Raw genomic sequence first — 16885 nt, 5'->3', positions numbered from 1 at the left:
TTATGCTCCCCTCACAAGAACATTAATTGGAATATTTTATATTCTTTGTATAATCTTACAAATCTGTTATTATTTTAAACTTTACAGGACATTTCAATTGGAAACACTACAATTGAAATGTTCAATAGCCTCATGTATATAATGGCCACCCCATTACTTATTTTATTTTGAATTCTAAAAGCTTTATACACAGTGTTTCTTCAGGCCCAAGTGAACGTTTGGAGTACTTGACACTCAGAGTGTATTTAATATTCTTAGGACTTGCATGGTTGGCCAGCTATAGAACTAGCCATTATTAATAATCAGATCTAACTTATTCAAGATGGTATGCCATTTTTTTTCTGGTTATTGTTTTATTTGTTTGCTTGTCTTGTTTTTTTCCAACTATGTTTTTGTATCTCCGTTAGGGTAATAATACAGTTTATGTGGAAACAGTTGGATTCTTATGACTAGATCTTTTTTTTTTTTTTTTTTAAGCTATGATCGCACAGGGATGGAAACGTGGCTAAGTGGTTTAAAGCACTTGTTGCTCTTGGAGAGAGCCCAGGTTTAATTCCCAGCACCCACCTGGTAGCTCACTACAGTCTGTAACTCCAGATCCAAGGTATAAATGAATATTTAATGTATAAATACACACACACTTTTTTAGAGACATGATCTTTTGTAGATTAAGCTGGTCTTAAACTCACAGAGATCTGCATACCTCTGCCTCTCAAGTGCTATGTTTTAAAGCCATGCACCACTATACCAGACCTGTGCATGGTATCTTTAGATTAAAGTTTTAAATTTGAATTTATTTTCTAAACATCTCATGTTTTTTGGAGGGAACTTTGAGACCTGGTAGCACAGGCTGACCTGGAATTGATTGGTTCACCCTCGCTGTCTTCAGAGTCTCAGCAGACCTCTGCCTCAGCCTTATGTCTATAAGGCACCACACACAGCAGACTTCTCGATTTTTGTCTTTATTGTGTGTGTTTTGGATGGAAGGGTTTTTTCAAAGATCACAAATGTGCATTTCTTGGTGATTCCTTAGTATGCTGTTTTAGATTTTCACCTGCGTATATGTGTGCCCTGTTTACACGCTTGATGCCCACGAAGGCCAGACTTGGGCATCAGATACTGTAGAGCTGGAGTTAGAGCTGGAGTTAGAGCTGTTTTTAACCGCTGCATGTGTTCTGGGACTAGAACCTGGGTCCCCGTGTTTTTATTTTTAATTTACCTGATTTCTTTGTTTATGGGGTCAGAGCAGGGCTGATATTGGAAGGAAAGAAGGGATCAGGGTTTTGTCCTTATTTATTTATTTATTTATTTATTTATTTATTTATTTATTTATTTATTTATTTATTTTTCGGAGCTGGGGACCGAACCCAGGACCTTGCGGTTGCTAGGCAAGCGCTCTACCACTGAGCTAAATCCCCAACCTTGTCCTTATTTATAATAGTGTCATATTTGTATGCATTTACACATGACTAGTATAGTTTTTTTTTTTCTGACACCATTAATTAAGTTTGTTTTCCTTCTGCAAAGGTGTCTGATACCCTAGAGTTTGTGTCAGTTTTGAGCTGCCCAGTATGGAACTGAACTCATGTCCTTTGCAAAAGTAGCAATGTCTCTTTCTGCTGAGCCATCTCACCAGCTATGTGGCAAAGATGTTAATATTTTTGCTAATTATACAGGTGTCTATTAGGATATCCACATAACACCCCTTTTTATATTTATAGCCTTGTATTTTAAACAGTAACATATAATTTAACAATAGGTAGCTTATTTAGAAAACATCTAAGGAAATTTAGGAATTAAAAATACTTGTAAGAAAAACTTTCTTGGGGTTGGGGATTTAGCTCAGTGGTAGAGCGCTTGCCTAGGAAGCACAAGGCCCTGGGGTCGGGCCCCAGCTCCAAAAAAAAAAAAAAAAAAAAAAAAAAGAACCAAAAAAAAAGAAAAACTTTCTTTAATGTAGCTGTGTTATTGCTAAGATGAAGGTTGCCAGGAAATGAGGTTTCCTGCCTTACATGTAACATGGCAGAGTCTACTCAAATACATACCACTTACAGGTTCCCTGTCCTTCTTACAGGGGATGTCTGTCTTAAGTCTTGATCTCATCCAAGTTGACGTTCATCGTTCTGTTCCCAGGTGCTTGATCTGTGTGTGAACTTAGACTCTCAATGTCACTTCAGGAACAAGTCGTTTCCATTGCTCCTTTTCATCCATGTGAATCTTACTTGGTTTTTTTCTTAATTTACAACTAATTTCTGCTCTTTATGGTAATAGATATGTCCATAGTTATTGGTTACATGTTTGTTTTTTTGTTTTTTATCTGTCTCCCTAAAGACATATTTTTTTTTGTATTTCATTCAAATAAAATACATATAATGACTTTTCTTTTTTCGTGCCACATACTATGAGAAAGCATGAACTACATAACAGACATCACTTCACTGACGCGGGTAGCTTCAGAGTTTTTAAAGAAAACAAAAACCCTCTAATGTCCTCCTATGACAAAATGTGACTAGATAAGTAAGGGACATAAAAACACATTAAGTGCAGTGTTTATTCTTGGGAGTCAGAAAAAGGTAGTTAACGACGATGTTTGTTCTTAAACGATTCTTAGGATTCTAAATGGAAGAATATTATGAAAGGAAGAATCATATGAAACTTGTCTTAACCAAATTCTAGCATTTAGACCAGTGCCATTTGCCAGGGATGTTGCCACATTTATGTTTTTATGGCTTAGAACTCACTATCCTGTTATGTATACAAAGTGTAATACTGACATTAAGTTAAAGCCCATAGGCATAATTTGGTTTTTGGCTCACAAACAATTTTCTGTCAAGAAGCATGCTGAAAGGTCAGGTGGAGGCCTCATTGCAATAGGCTGTAGAGTAACATGAAGCCCTGTGGGCTGTCAGGAGCTACTGTCCTTCAGGTGGAAGCCGACGGAGACTGAGCAAGCCCTAGCAGTGTGTGGAAGAGCTGGAGAGACAGAGGAGTGTCGTTCTGCAAGCTGACTTGTGTGTCAGGATTTGCAGTTGAAGGGCTAAAGACACAGAAAGCTTCAATGCAGGGGGTACTATTTTAGTGTAGGAAACTTGGGTGTGGGGACAGTGTATGAGTTAAGATTGTAGCAGTGAGAGGTAAATTAAAGCTGAGTCGCGAGGGTTTTTCTTTGGTCCTTGAGGCCAGTGTTAGATACATAAACAGCCATTTAATGATGACAAGTTGATGTCTAATTTCTAATGTCTGATTTCCAATGAAGTGTTTCGAATCTTCTATTTTAGGAATTGTTGAAGCCCTCCACAGGTATTATCAGAACATTGCCACAGATGTAAGGTGTGTGTGGCTGTCTACAGTGGTGGATCACTTTCATTCATCTTTTGGGGACAGAGGTTGGGGCTGCGGTTATAGAAATTTCCAGATGCTGCTTTCATCATTACTGCAGAATGAAGTGTACAGTGACTGCTTGAAAGGTACGTAAAGCACTGTTGCTGTCTGAGTTCACGATATGCAGAAGGTATTAGGAGCAAGCGTCTTAGAAATTCATGCGGGTTGGTCTAGTAGAGTCTGTGCTTACGTTAGATTATTGTTCAGTGTATTAGTACCTGGCCTTGTGACTTATTTGCTTACATGATTTCAGGTATGTCAGTTCCTTGTATTCCAAAAATTCAGTCCATGATTGAAGATGCGTGGAATGAAGGTTTTGATCCTCAGGGGGCCTCTCAACTTAATAACAAGTTGCAGGGGACCAAGGCCTGGATTGGAGCATGTGAGATCTATACACTTCTGACCTCACTGAAAGTCAAGTATGTACTTGCGGACTACAGCGACATTTCTGTGTTCCTTCAAGTTACCAGCATTAAGTTCAGTGCAACTGAAGTTAGCATCTGTCTTAGCTATGTTTTCATGCTGACAAAAGCAGTGGGGAAGGGTTTGTTTTGACTTACAGTTTCCATTATGGTGGGAAACAGGGACGCACAGTGGCAGGACACAGGAGACTGGCTGTCAGTCACAGCCTGGGCAGTCAGCACCTCAGTAGGAAATGGAAGCCTGCTGAAAAGGTTCAGGGCCTGCCTCCAGGGACCTGCTCCCGCCAGCAGGGGCTTCTCCTGCCAGCAGGGGCTTCTCCTGCTTTCCATAACCTTCCCAGATAGCACTGCTAGTCACCAAGTCTAACGTGAGCATCAGGGGCATTTCACATTCAAACTACAGCAGAACTGTAACATTTAGAATAGTTTGTATATCTCATTACTGTGAGAGACAAGGATGGCAGAAGTTTATAATAATCAAAATACTAGATGCTTTTGGTTATACTTGAAAATAGTTTGGAGTAACACAGAAGTGAGATTACCTTAACAGTCTCATTTATTCAAGATGGCTCCACCATAGTCTGGGCCCAACTAGGAGACACATGGATGTAGAAATGTGAATTTCCACATGTTTTCCTATGCTCTTCACGATGCAATTGAAGAAAATTGAACATATTCAGAATTTCTTTCTTCTTTTTTTCTTTCCCTCCCTCCCTCCCTTCCTCCCTCTCTCTCTCTCTCTCTTTCTTTCTTTCTTTCTGGAAGAAAACATTTAGAATAGTTTTCACTAGTACTAATGACTTACACTGAGGATTAAAACCAGAATGCAGAGTCTTTTCTTTTAAGTAAAGATTTACAAAACTTACTGATTGACTTTTTTGATCTGTCTTTGTGTTTACACTGTCATAAATTTGCTGAGACCAGAACAGTCCTGCAAGAAGTCAGTTTTCTTTAACACTGTTTTATATTTTTGAGTTGTATCTAGCTGCATGTCTGTGGATACGAGTGCAGGTGCCTTAGGATCTCCCGGAGCTGGAGTTGTCAGCCAAGTCTGACTGGATGTGGGTCTTTTGCAGCAGTAGCATGTGCTTTTAGCTACCGAGCTATTTCTCTAAGCAGCTAACTTTTTATTACTATGTGAGTGAGTGAGTGGAGGGCAGAAGACAAATTTGTGATGTGGGTTCCAGGGATTGAACTCAGGTCACCATGCTTGCACAGCAAACACCATTACCCGCTGAACCATCTCATCAGCAGAACCATGAGCTTCTAGTTATCATCAGGGCTAGCGACATTAGAGTAAAGGTGATAATGTCCCAGGTTATTGCATATGAGTTTTAAAAGTCAAGCATGGTCTATTTGCTATTCAGGGATACTTTTTTTTTTTTTTTTTTTTTTTTTTTTTTTTTTGAGCTGGGACCGAACCCAGGGCCTTGCGCTTGCTAGGCAAGCGCGCTACCACTGAGCCAAATCCCCAACCCCGGGATACTTTTTATGTTATGAAATCTTTGTAACTTTTAGCTCATTTGTCAGTCTTATTACAAATGATTTGAATAATTTGAATTACTATGGTGATTTGAATAATTACTTTCCCCACAAAATGATCTCTAAATTAAAGTAAAAATTTATATTTACTTTTTTTCTTCATACGGAAGTAATAGAAACACAAATTTGTTCTAGATTTTTTATTAGAATAATTACATTTATGTAAATATTTGTAAAATATTCACTAAATAATCTGCCTTGTCAATTGTTCAGGTGCCGCATTATTGATTTCCACAAGTCAACTGGTCCTTCAGGTACACACCCTCGCTTATTCGAGTGGATACTGAACTATTATTCCTCAGAGACGGAAGGGGCGCCAAAGGTCGTGTGTACATCCAAACCTCCTGTCTATCTCCAGCATCAGGGTTAGTAATCTCACATACACAACTGTGGTATTTTTAAGATAGCAGATGACTCCTGCTTACGGACAGGTGGGGAGCGTCGTGCTGATTATCAGAGCTACTTTTCCTTCTGGTCCCTCTTTGGGACGCCAGCGTCCTGGGGCCTCCTGCACTCAGTTTCACTGCTTTGATTGTTCATCCCTATCCTCTTCCAGTCTTTCCCACCTGTCACTATGGTAAATCTTCAGACTGCACTTATTAGAAAGTGAGTGTGTGTGTGTGTGTGTGTGCGTGTGCGTGTGCATGTGCATGTGCATGTGCATGTGCACGTTAAATACACAGAAGCCATATAGAGAAGTCGAATGTATATATAGTAATTTCTGTGTATAGATGTGACATTTTAACTGTTATTTATGTGTTAAATAGGTCACAGTCGAACAATTGTTGGGATTGAAGAGAGAAAAAACCGAACATTATGTTTGCTAATATTTGATCCTGGATGTCCTTCTCGAGAAATGCAGAAGCTGTTAAAGCAAGACATAGAGGCTGGTAGTCTCAGGCAGCTCCGGAAATGTGTGGGAAATCTGAAGCATAAGCAGTACCAGATAGTAGCAGTGGAGGGTGTCCTGTCCCCAGAGGAGAGAGCTGTAAGTATCTCTCTCTATAGTGAGTGAAGGAGTTTAAAATGTTTAGTTAAAAATCACTGTTGTCTTTTTTTTTTTTAATCTCCTCACAATTCATTCTATTTCATGAGATGACAAATACAGTTGTCTTTAATATCACTGAATTTCTGGAATACACATTTTTAAAGTTAGATGGTACTTAAATGCCTTTTCGTTGTTTTAATTCATCTTCATAAAAAATTTGATTTTATAATTTAAATCTAATTTTCCATACTGAGTGGTAAAAACAATAACATGGTTATAAAAACAGTTCATAGCCTAACTCATGGGTCTTATCATTTATTAAAATGAGATTCTGAACTATATTTTATGCTTTGGCCTTCTAGTCATGCTCAGTTCTAGAGTAACTCTTGCCTTTAGCCTTTGTAGGTAAGTGATGAGTTCATTTTCTGAGGAATTTCTAGGTCTTAGCAGACCTCCACTGAGGTTACAAGCTGTAACTACGTCCTAGCACACCAAGCCTAGAAGTACATAAGGCCCCGTAATCTAACGTTTTAATTTTTTTTTTGTTATCCTTATTGAGTTCATCTTTTTTTAAATTTTATTTTTCTTGGATATTTTGTGTGTTTACATTTTAAATGTTATCTCTTTTTCCTCCCTCTCCCATATCCCCTTACCCCTCCTCCTGTTTCTCTGAGGATGATCCCACTTCCACACACTCACTCCCACCTCAGTGCCGTGCCATTCCCTACACTGGGGAATGAGCCTTCACAGGACCAAGGGCTTCTCCTCCTATTGATGCTGGACAATGCCATCCTCTGCTACATATGCAACTGGAGTCATGGGTCCCCCCATGTGTACTCAGTGGTTGGTGGTTTAGTCCCTGGGAACTCTGGTGGGGTCTGGTTGGTTGATATTGTTCTTTCTATAGGGTTGCAAACCCCTTCAGCTCCTTCAGTCTTTTCTCTAACTTCTCCATTGCGGTCCCCTTGTTCAGTTCATTGCTTAGCTGCAAGCATCCTCTTCTGTATCAGTAGGGCTCTGGCAGAGCTTCTCAGGAGACACCCATATCAGGCTCCTGTCAGCAAGCACTTCTTGGCATCAGCAATAGTGTCTGGGTTTGGTGGCTGCATATGAGATGGATCCCCAGGTGGGGCAGTCTCTAGATGGCCTTCCCTTCAGTCCCTGCTCCATTCTTTGTCCCTGTATTTCCTCCCTGAGAATTTTGTTCTCCCTTCTAAGAAGGAATGGGGCATCCACACTTTGCTCTTCCTTCTTCATGAGCTCATGTGGTCTGTGAATTTTCTTACGTATTCCAAGATTTTGGGCTAATATCCACTTATCAATGAGTGCATACCATGTGTGTTTTTCTGTGATTGGGTTACCTCACTCAGGATGATATTTTCCAGTTCCATTCATTTGCCTATGAATTTCATAAAGTCATTGTTTTTGATAGCTGAGTAATATTCCATTGTGTACATGTACCACATTTTCTGTACCCATTCCTCTGTTGAAGGGCATCTGGGTCCTTTCCAGCTTCTGACTATTATAAATAAGGCTGCTATGAACATAGTGGAGCACGTGTCTTTTTCATATGTTGGAGCATCTTTTGGGTATATGCCCAAGAGAGGTATAGCTGGGTCCTTAGGTAATATTATGTCTAATTTTTTTGAGGAACCTCCAGACTGATTTCCAGAATGGTTTTACCAGTCTGCAATCCCACCAACAATGGAGGAGTGTTCCTCTTTCTCCACATCCTTGCCAGCATCTGCTATCACCTGAGTTTTTGATCTTAGCCATTCTGACTGGTGTGAGGTGGAATCTCAGAGTTGTTTTGATTTGCATTTCCCTGATGACTAAGGATGTTGAACATTTCTTTAGGTACTTCTCAGCCATTCCATATTCCTCAGTTGAGAATTCTTCGTTTCTCTGTACCCCATTTTTTTTAATTAAGATTATTTGATTCTCTTGAGTTCTTTGTATATTTTAGATATTAGCAATCTATTGGATGTGCGATTGATAAAGATCTTTTTCCAACCTATTGGTTTCTGTTTTGTCCTATTGATAGTGTCCTTTGCCTAAAAGAAGCTTTGCAATTTTATGAGGTCCCATTTGTTGATTCTTTTAATTTTTTTTTTTTCGGAGCTGGGGACCGAACCCAGGGCCTTGCGCTTGCTAGGCAAGCGCTCTACCACTGAGCTAAGTCCCCAACCCCCCATTTGTTGATTCTTGATCTTAGAGCATAAGCCATTGGTCTTCTGTTCAGGAAATTTTCTCCTGTGTCTACGTGTTTGAGTCTCTTCCTCACTTTTTCTTCTATTAGTTTGAGTGTAACTGGTTTGATGTAGAGGTCTCTGATCCACTTGGACTTAAGCCGTGTACAGGCAAATAAGAATGGGTCGATTTGCCTTCTCCTACATGCTGACCTCCAGTTGAATCAGCACCATTTGTTGAAAATGCTGTCTATTTTCCATTGGATGGTTTTAGCTCCTTTGTCAAAGATCAAATGAGTGTGTGGGTTCAGTTCTGGGTCTTCAATTCTATTCCACTGATCTACCTGTCTGTCTCTGTACCAATACCATACAGTTTTTATCACTATTGCTCTGTAATACTGCTTGAGGTCAGGGATGGTGATTCCCCCTGAAGTCCTTTTATTTTTTGAGGATAGTTTTCACTATCCTGGGTTTTTTGTTATTCCAAATGAATTTGCAAATTGCTCTTTCTAACTCTGTGAAGAATTGGATTGGTATTTTGATGGGGACTGCATTGAATCTGTAGATCGCTTTTGGTAAAATGGCCATTTTTACTGTATTAATCTTGCCAATCCCTGAGCATGGGAGATCTTTCTATCTTCTGAGATCTTCTTCAATTTCTTTCTTCAGAGACTTGAAATTCTTGTCGTACAGATCTTTCACTTGTTTGGATAGGGTCACACTGAGGTATTTAATGTTATTTGTGACTATTGTGAAGGGTGTCTTCTCCCTAATTTCTTTCTGAGCCTGTTTATCCTTTGAGTAGAGGAAGGCTACTGATTTATTTGAGTTAATTTTATACCCAGCCACTTTGCTGAAGTTGTTTATCAGCTGTAGTAGTTCTCTGGTGGAATTTTTGGGGTCAGTTAAGTATACTATCATATCATCTGCAAATAGTGATATTTTGACTTCTTTTCCAATTTGTATCCCTTGACTTCTTTTTGTTGTCTGATTGCTCTGGCTAGGACTTCGAGTACTATATTGAATGCGTAGGAAGAGAGTGGGCAGCCTTGTCTAGTCTCTGATTTTAGTGGAATTGCTTCAAGTTTCTCTCCATTTAGTTTGATGTTGGATACTGGTTTGCCGTATATTCCTTTTACAATATTTATTTATGGGCCTTGAATTTCTGATCTTTCTAAGACTTTTATCATGAAGGTGTTGAATTTTGTCAAATGCTTTCTCGGTGAGATGATCATGTGTTTTTTTTTTAACTTGAGTTTGTTTATATAGTGGATTGCATTGATGAGTTTCCGTATATTGAACCATCCCTGCATCCCTGGGATGAAGCCTACCTGATCATGGTGAATGATTATTTTAATTTTGCATCGATATTCCTGAGGGAAATTTGTCTGAAGTTCTCTTTATAGGGTCTTTGTGTGGTTTAGGTATAAGCATAATTGTGGCTTCAAAGAATGAATTGGATAGTGTTCCTTCTGTTTCTATTTTGTGAAATAGTTTGAAGAGTATTGGTATTAGGTCTTCTATGAAGGTCTGATAGAATTCTGCACTAGACCCATCATGGTCCTGTGCTTCTTTTGTTTGGGAGACTTTTAATGACTGCTTCTATTTAGGGATTGTTTAGATGGTTTATCTGATCCTGATTTAACTTTGGTACCTGATATCGTTCTAGAAAATTGTCCATTTCATCAGATTTTCCAGTTTTGTTGAGTATAGACTTTTGTAGTAGGATCTGATAATTTTTGAATTTCCTCAGTTTCTATTGTTATGACTCCCTCTTCATTTATGATTTTGTTAATTTGGATACTGTCTCTCTGTGCCCTCTGGCTAGTCTGGCTAAGGGTTTATCTAACTTTTTGATTTTCTCTTTTAATTGTATGTATTTGTGTGTGTCTGTATTTGGGATTGTGCATGTGACTGCTCTGGTCACAGAAGCCTGAAAGGGCATTGCATCCCATGGAAATATATATATATATAAAGCTGCTGGGCCCTCTCCAGAGCACTGCACCCTCAGAACCATTGAGCACTTGTCCAGCTCAAGGTCTGGAGATGTATGAGAAAATAAAAAGGACTGTTTGAGTGCCTCATATTTGTTTCCCTAAAAGATGAAACAGAATACCTGAGAGGGACATGGGAAATAACAGAATCGGGGGAAAGAACCAGTGTGTGAATGGGAGCTCGCTACAGCTTCTCAACTTGGAATAGAAAAGCAAGGGTAGTTTACTATTCTATTCAGTTATGCTTTGAGGATTTTTCTACAATGCCTTTAATCCTCCATTTCTGGTTTTTCAATCCTGTTATCAGTCTGGCCAGATGAAGTTAGGGTTCATTTAATCATTGTTGAGTGTTCTGACGCTCGCTTACCAGTGCACGGTAACTTTTGAGAATACAGTGACGATCAGACGTCGTCATGGGTTCTGAGTGAACAAAGGGTTGATTGACTTTAATGTTTCCACTTTGGAAAGTGGGTCACCTTTGCTATAAGAATACTAAGCCGTTTTTCCTCTACTTTTGACATCGTTCCTTTGTGGTGAGGGAGTGTTAGACAGTAGCTGTGCCTTTAAGAATTATAGCTATTTAAAGCACTTTACACATATCAGTGTACACAACATCGCTCTTTTTTTATTTATTTTTACACTTCACATTTTATTCCCTTCCCAGTCCACACCCCCCCCCAACAGTTTCACATCCCATACTCCTCCCCCATGTCTCCACAAGGATGTCCCCACCCCATCCACCCCACCAGACCTCTAACCTTCCTGGGGAATCCAGTCTCTTGTGGGGTAGGTGAATCTTGTCTGACTGAACCCAAACCCGAGAATCCTCTGCTGTGTATGTGTTGGAGGCCTCATCTCAGCTGGTGTATGCTGCCAGGTTGGTGATCCAGTGTCTGAGAGATCTCGGGGGTCCAGGTTAGAGACAGCTGGTCCTCCTCCAGGGTTGCCCTCCTCCTCAGGTTTCTTCAGCTTTTCCCTAATTCAACCCAAGAGGTCAGCAGCTTCTGTTCATTGGTTGGTGCACATATCTGCATCTGACTCTTACAGCTGCTTGCTGGGTCTTTTGGAGAGCAGTCATGATAGGCCCCTTTCTGTGAGCACCTCATAGCCTCAGTAATGGTGTCAGGTCTTAGGGCCTCCCCTTGAGCTGGACCCCACTTTGGGCCTGTAGCTTGACCTTCTTTTTCTCAGGCTCCTGTCCATTTCCATCACTGCATTTCTTTCAGACAGGAAGAATTGTGGGTCAGAGCTTTGACTGTGGGATAGCAACCCACCCCTCACTTGATGCCCTGTCTTTCTGCTGGAGGTGGGTTCAGTAAGTTCCCTCTCTCCACTTGTAGGGCATTTTATCTAAGGTCCCCCTCTTTGAGTCCTGAGAGTCTCTCACTTCCTAGATCTCTGGTACATTCTAGAGGGTCCTCCCAACCTCCTTCCTCCCGAGGTTGCCTGTTTCCATTCTTTCTGCTGGCCCTTGGGGCTGCAGTCCTTTTCTCCCACCCTAATGGTAATCCAGATGATGTTCCCCTCTCCCCCAGCACCCATCCCCTTTCCCTACCCTGTCCCTCTCTCCCTCCCGGCTGTGGTTGCTTTCTACTTCCTCCCACGAGGGTCTGAGGCGGCCTCACTTGGGCCCTTCAGCTACATCACTCTTACACTCTTGTGGGGATGATCATACTGAGTGAGCAGCAGAGTCAGACCCGCAGTTCAGGCAGCTCCATCCAGATCTCTGCCCCGCTGTCGCCTCCTGAAGGAACCGAGGCATCTCTCCATTCCTAGTTTAGATACTTCTTAGTAAGTTTTATTAACTTATTCTTTTAATATTCTGTACATGTGTATAACACATTCTGATTGTTTTCACTACCTCTGCTCTTTTCTGCCTTTCTTCCACCCCTGTCAACCCACTCTTAGTTCTGATTATTTTTCCAAAAGAAAAAAAATTTTTGAGACAGGTTTTACAATGCATCCCTGTAAACTAGAACTCATTATGTTAACCAGACGTGTTGAAAAAAAATCAAAGATCCCTGCCTCTGCTTCCCAAGTGCTGAGATTAAAGGTGTGGACCACCATGGCCTGCGTTATTAAATTTTTAAAAGATTTTTCTTTTGTGTATGTGTAGGTCAGAGGACAGAATAAAGAAGTTGTTTCTCTTCCTTTTACCATATAAGTCCCAGGGCTTAACCTCGCTTCATCAGGCTTGGCAGGAAATGCCTTTTCCCACTGAACCATTCACTGGCCCTACTGTTATATTTTAATAACCACGTACAGAGTGGTCGGAATTTGCAATTTCTTTTATTCCTCAAACTGTCATATGGTTGCCATGAATACATTTAGTTACTGTTTGTTCCAGACCCTGTCTGGATTTTTAAACACTTTCTAGTGAAGGAATAAATATCTTCTAATGAAGGTTAGTTTAAAAAAAATAAATACATGGCTATTAGCCATATTCTCAATTTTAAAAATCTTATTTTTGTATTTCTGTGTATCCCTGTGTGCATCCGTGAGGGTGGTTTCCTTCTGATGCTGTCGCAGCCCCTGTAGCTGGAGCTGTAGGTCAGATGAGCTGCCCGGGTGGGTGCTGGGAGCCACTCATACATCCTTGTAAGGACAGCATTCGTAAGCCAGCTGAGCCTTTTCTGTTACACCCTGTTTTACTTTTTAAAAAAAAATTTTTTTTTTTTAACTTTTGAGACAAGGTCTCGTGTGGCCCAGCTGGTCTTGAACTATGTAGCCAAGGCTAGCCATGGATTCCTTCTCTTCCCGCAGCCTCCCAAGTGCTAGACTTTTGGTATTGAATACCATGCCCAGCTCCTTTTCACATTTGATAATGGTTGTTAATTTCCCTCACTCAGTCTTAGTTTTTCATTGTGTTATCCCAATACTTTGAACTTGACTCAACCGAAATCTGTTTAGTCAGCTTAGGTTAATATGTTTTAGTTTGTACACCAAACTTCGGAAATACAAAAACAGTAATAATTTCCTACAATATATTTTGATCATGTGTTTTTACTTCTAGTCCCCCTAACTCCTCCCCCATCAACTCCCACTGTACCCCAATCACGTCTTTTTTTCTTTTTCCTATAACCCGTGGAGTCCAGTGTGTGCCATTCATACACTCCTGGGTGGGAGACGAGGCAGCCGCTGGAGCATGGTCAGTCAGTCCACCAGGAGCCACATCCTTAAAGAAAACCGACTCTCCCTCACCCCAAAGCCAGCCATGAGGAGCTCCTCAGTCAGGGAACTACAGACTCATAACAAATAAGGATATCATTCATTCATTCATTCATTCATTCATTCATTCATTGGACACAGGATCTCACTCTGTAGCTCTGGTTACCTGGAACTCACTATGTAGACCAGGCTGGCCTTGAACTCATAGCGATCCCTCTGCCTCTGCCTCCCAGTAGTAGGATGACATGATTTTTAAGGGACGTGTTTAGGGACTATGAGGTACTCAAGTCTTCAAAAGGTTCTTTGCTCTGTCTTTCGTTTAGCTGCTTCTTTGGTTCCTGGTGTGTCTTGCTCCCTTCCCATCTCCCATTCTTTGTGAGCCAGCATTTTTACATTTGACATAGTCCATTGACACATATTTTGTCTCATTCTTTTCTGTCTTTATCTAGAATGTTTTTATGATGCTACTTTTTACTAATTTTTTTAAGTTTTAGGTCATAATTTTCACTAGGAATTTTCGTTGTTATGTTGGGAAAACATCTGGGTTTTATTTTCCACATTAAAATGAGATGCATGGTTGACAAGAAGGCTCAGCAGTCAAAGGTACTTATCGTTAGCATCCACACGGCAGAGAGAGAACCGACTTCACACTCGTGCTCTGAGCTCCCTGCATGTGTCATGGCATATGTATGCGCGCGTACACACACACACATACACAGAGAACAATAAATGATACTAAATGTTGTAAAGTGATAATATGCAATAATTAGTTAATTTCTAGATTGTAATTCATAGCCTTTTGTCTTCTCAATTCTTTTTCAAGGCCAGGAAACAAGCGTCTCAAGTGTTTACAGCGGAGAAGATTCCTTGACCCAGATATTTTGTAATTATCCTTTTTGTTTCTGATATTGAACTCTGATACAGTTGAAGAATTTGATTTCACTGAAGTCCGTGATAAATTATTTAAGTTATAAATGCCTGTTGTACTCCTTAGCATTTCGTTGTCTGGTAATCAGTTGAATAAAATTCCTTGTTTACATTGTTGGTTTCGATTTCTGGTCCGTGTCTCAGAAACTTGTTTTATAGTGATACACTAACATGAGTTACTTGTGTGAGCCACTCTTAGCATTAATAGCTGTTAATCTGTTTATTTCAGAATGGTTGTCTGAGGCACCGTGAGGAAGCTGAAGCTCTGAGAGATTAGTGGTTTGTCCAAGAATATACTGTTCTCCACGATGCAGCCCACAGCGCTCTCACCGCTGTGCTAGCCAGGGTTTTACTGCTGACACAGGTACAGGAGAGCCAGTTTGGAGGAGGAAAGGTTTATTTTGCTTCGAGGTTTCAGTGTTTGGTCGGCTCACTCTGGTAAGACAATATCATGGCTTAAGGTGGTAGTGGTGCTGGAGCAGAGCCACTCACTGTGGCCACAAAGCAGAGGAAGAGGCAGGAAGGGAACAGGGACAAGCTCCTTCGGAGCACACCACAGCGACCTCCTTCCTCAAGTGATTCTGCAGTAGGTGCAGCGGATAAATCCATCCAGTGCCTAAGACGAGGAACAGTCAGTTCAGTAGCTGGATCCAGTTGAGTCCAGACTTTGAACACATGAGCTGTTTGGGGAGCCACTTCTATCATCTGTGTCATGAGATTCCCTTCTCGCTGCTTAGTAATCACTTTAATCCATAACAAACTCTAAAATCAAGGGTTCTCTTGTTTCAATATGCCCACTTACCCTACATCTCTGATCTCTGCCCTCGGAGATCTGGTGCAGTCTGGATTTTGTTATTGTCATTACTATGAAACATCTCCTGAGTGAGTGTTTTGGAAAGCATTGTTTTCCATCATCTTCTGATTGGTCAATAAAGAGTGATCAGCTGGACAGGAGAGGAGAAAGAAAGGTGTTCAGGTGAGAGATAGAGGTTCGCCATGAGGACGCCGATGGTCAGGAGCAGCCAGGGCAAGACTAAGACGGTAAGAATGGGGCACATGACTGGGAAGTAGGCCAGGCCAACACAGTTGGGTTAGAGTGGCTCAGAGCCTGCCCAGCTTAGTGCCTGAAGCTTTTAATAAAAATGCCAAGTCCCCGTGTTATTTATTGTGAAGATAAAGGGGCTATAATTTACTTTACATGGATTGGAGCCAAGTCAAGTAGAGGCTACAATTTTGAATCAATTATCATAGCAAGAATAATCAAGGTAGAAGTTGCAAATTTCAGTTTACAAAGAGTGCATCTGATTGGTGCAGAGCAGAAGGAAGTGAGACGAGATGGATATTAAGCAATTTAAAAAGATGTTTACTAAAAGGGCAAGAACCTGCAAAGATACATGACGTTCAGTTATCCAGCGAAGACTGAACTTCATACTCTAAGAACAAAAACTTAACATTGGGAGGTGCCTTTCCATCGGTCCTGACTGACAACCAATTTCTCTTTCACATTACTGTTTAGTTGTGTTTCTGTCACGTAGATTATCAGACAACCTCCCAATGAGTAACCCAGACTTAATTCTCTATAATTTGCCCTTAACATTAAAGCTGAAATGTTTTAACCTTTCCATGTATTTATATGACCTGGTTTACTACGTTTTCTTGGTGGTTTGTAAAATCCAGGCTGTAGGAAAGCCGATGAGTTCCTGAGTGGATGTGGATTGTTGACACGGGCATGGTGTATCAAGGGTCAGCGCTTCAGCCACACTGGAATGGCAAAGCCCCGGTGAAGCTCAAAGGGCATGGCAAAGGCTTCCAAGGCTCAAAATGTTGACAATGAGTACAGAAAATACCACTGTAGCTTTCTCACCTCTCACCCCATGTTTATAGTCTGAAGACTGCTACTCTTTAGAGACTTCTCTTCCCACTAAGACTTCTTGTTCAGGTGTATATAATATTCCTGCCTCCCTGTTCAGCTGTGTACAGTAAAGATATGGAGCTTCCAGGTTGCTGAGGTGTCTATCAGCCCAGATTCCCCGATCCCAGCTTTGTGTGTGTGTGTGTGTGTGTGTCTCCTTACCTCCATCTGGTGGCTCTTACACCTAATTACTTTACCTCAGTGTTAGTAAATGTAGACCAATGATCGACAAAGTTCCATTCTATGGCAAGATAGATGGAAAATTGTGAATTACTATGGTGGTTTTCTAAAAGTTCCAAAGCTGAATTATATTTTTTTAAGATTTTATTTGTGGGTATGTGTGCACTGGCAAGCAGGGCCTG

At 40.7% G+C, this 16885-nt stretch overlaps 1 protein-coding gene across 1 annotated transcript in view; it reads left to right on the top strand.

Annotated features, from left to right (window-relative positions):
* Positions 1-14725, top strand: part of Zup1 (zinc finger containing ubiquitin peptidase 1) — a 28223-nt gene extending 13498 nt beyond the window's left edge. The window contains exons 5-9 of the mRNA XM_032888664.1: positions 3279-3467; positions 3635-3800; positions 5559-5710; positions 6113-6333; positions 14508-14725. Coding sequence (XP_032744555.1) covers positions 3279-3467; positions 3635-3800; positions 5559-5710; positions 6113-6333; positions 14508-14555 — 776 coding nt within the window. The 3' untranslated portion in view covers positions 14556-14725. The remainder of the gene's footprint in view (positions 1-3278; positions 3468-3634; positions 3801-5558; positions 5711-6112; positions 6334-14507) is intronic.
* The last annotated feature ends 2160 nt before the right edge of the window (positions 14726-16885 follow it).

This window comes from Rattus rattus, chromosome 18, assembly GCF_011064425.1.
Source record: "Rattus rattus isolate New Zealand chromosome 18, Rrattus_CSIRO_v1, whole genome shotgun sequence".
In the NCBI taxonomy this organism is placed as follows: Eukaryota; Metazoa; Chordata; class Mammalia; order Rodentia; family Muridae; genus Rattus; species Rattus rattus.
This window is presented reverse-complemented; position numbering and strand designations above follow the sequence as displayed.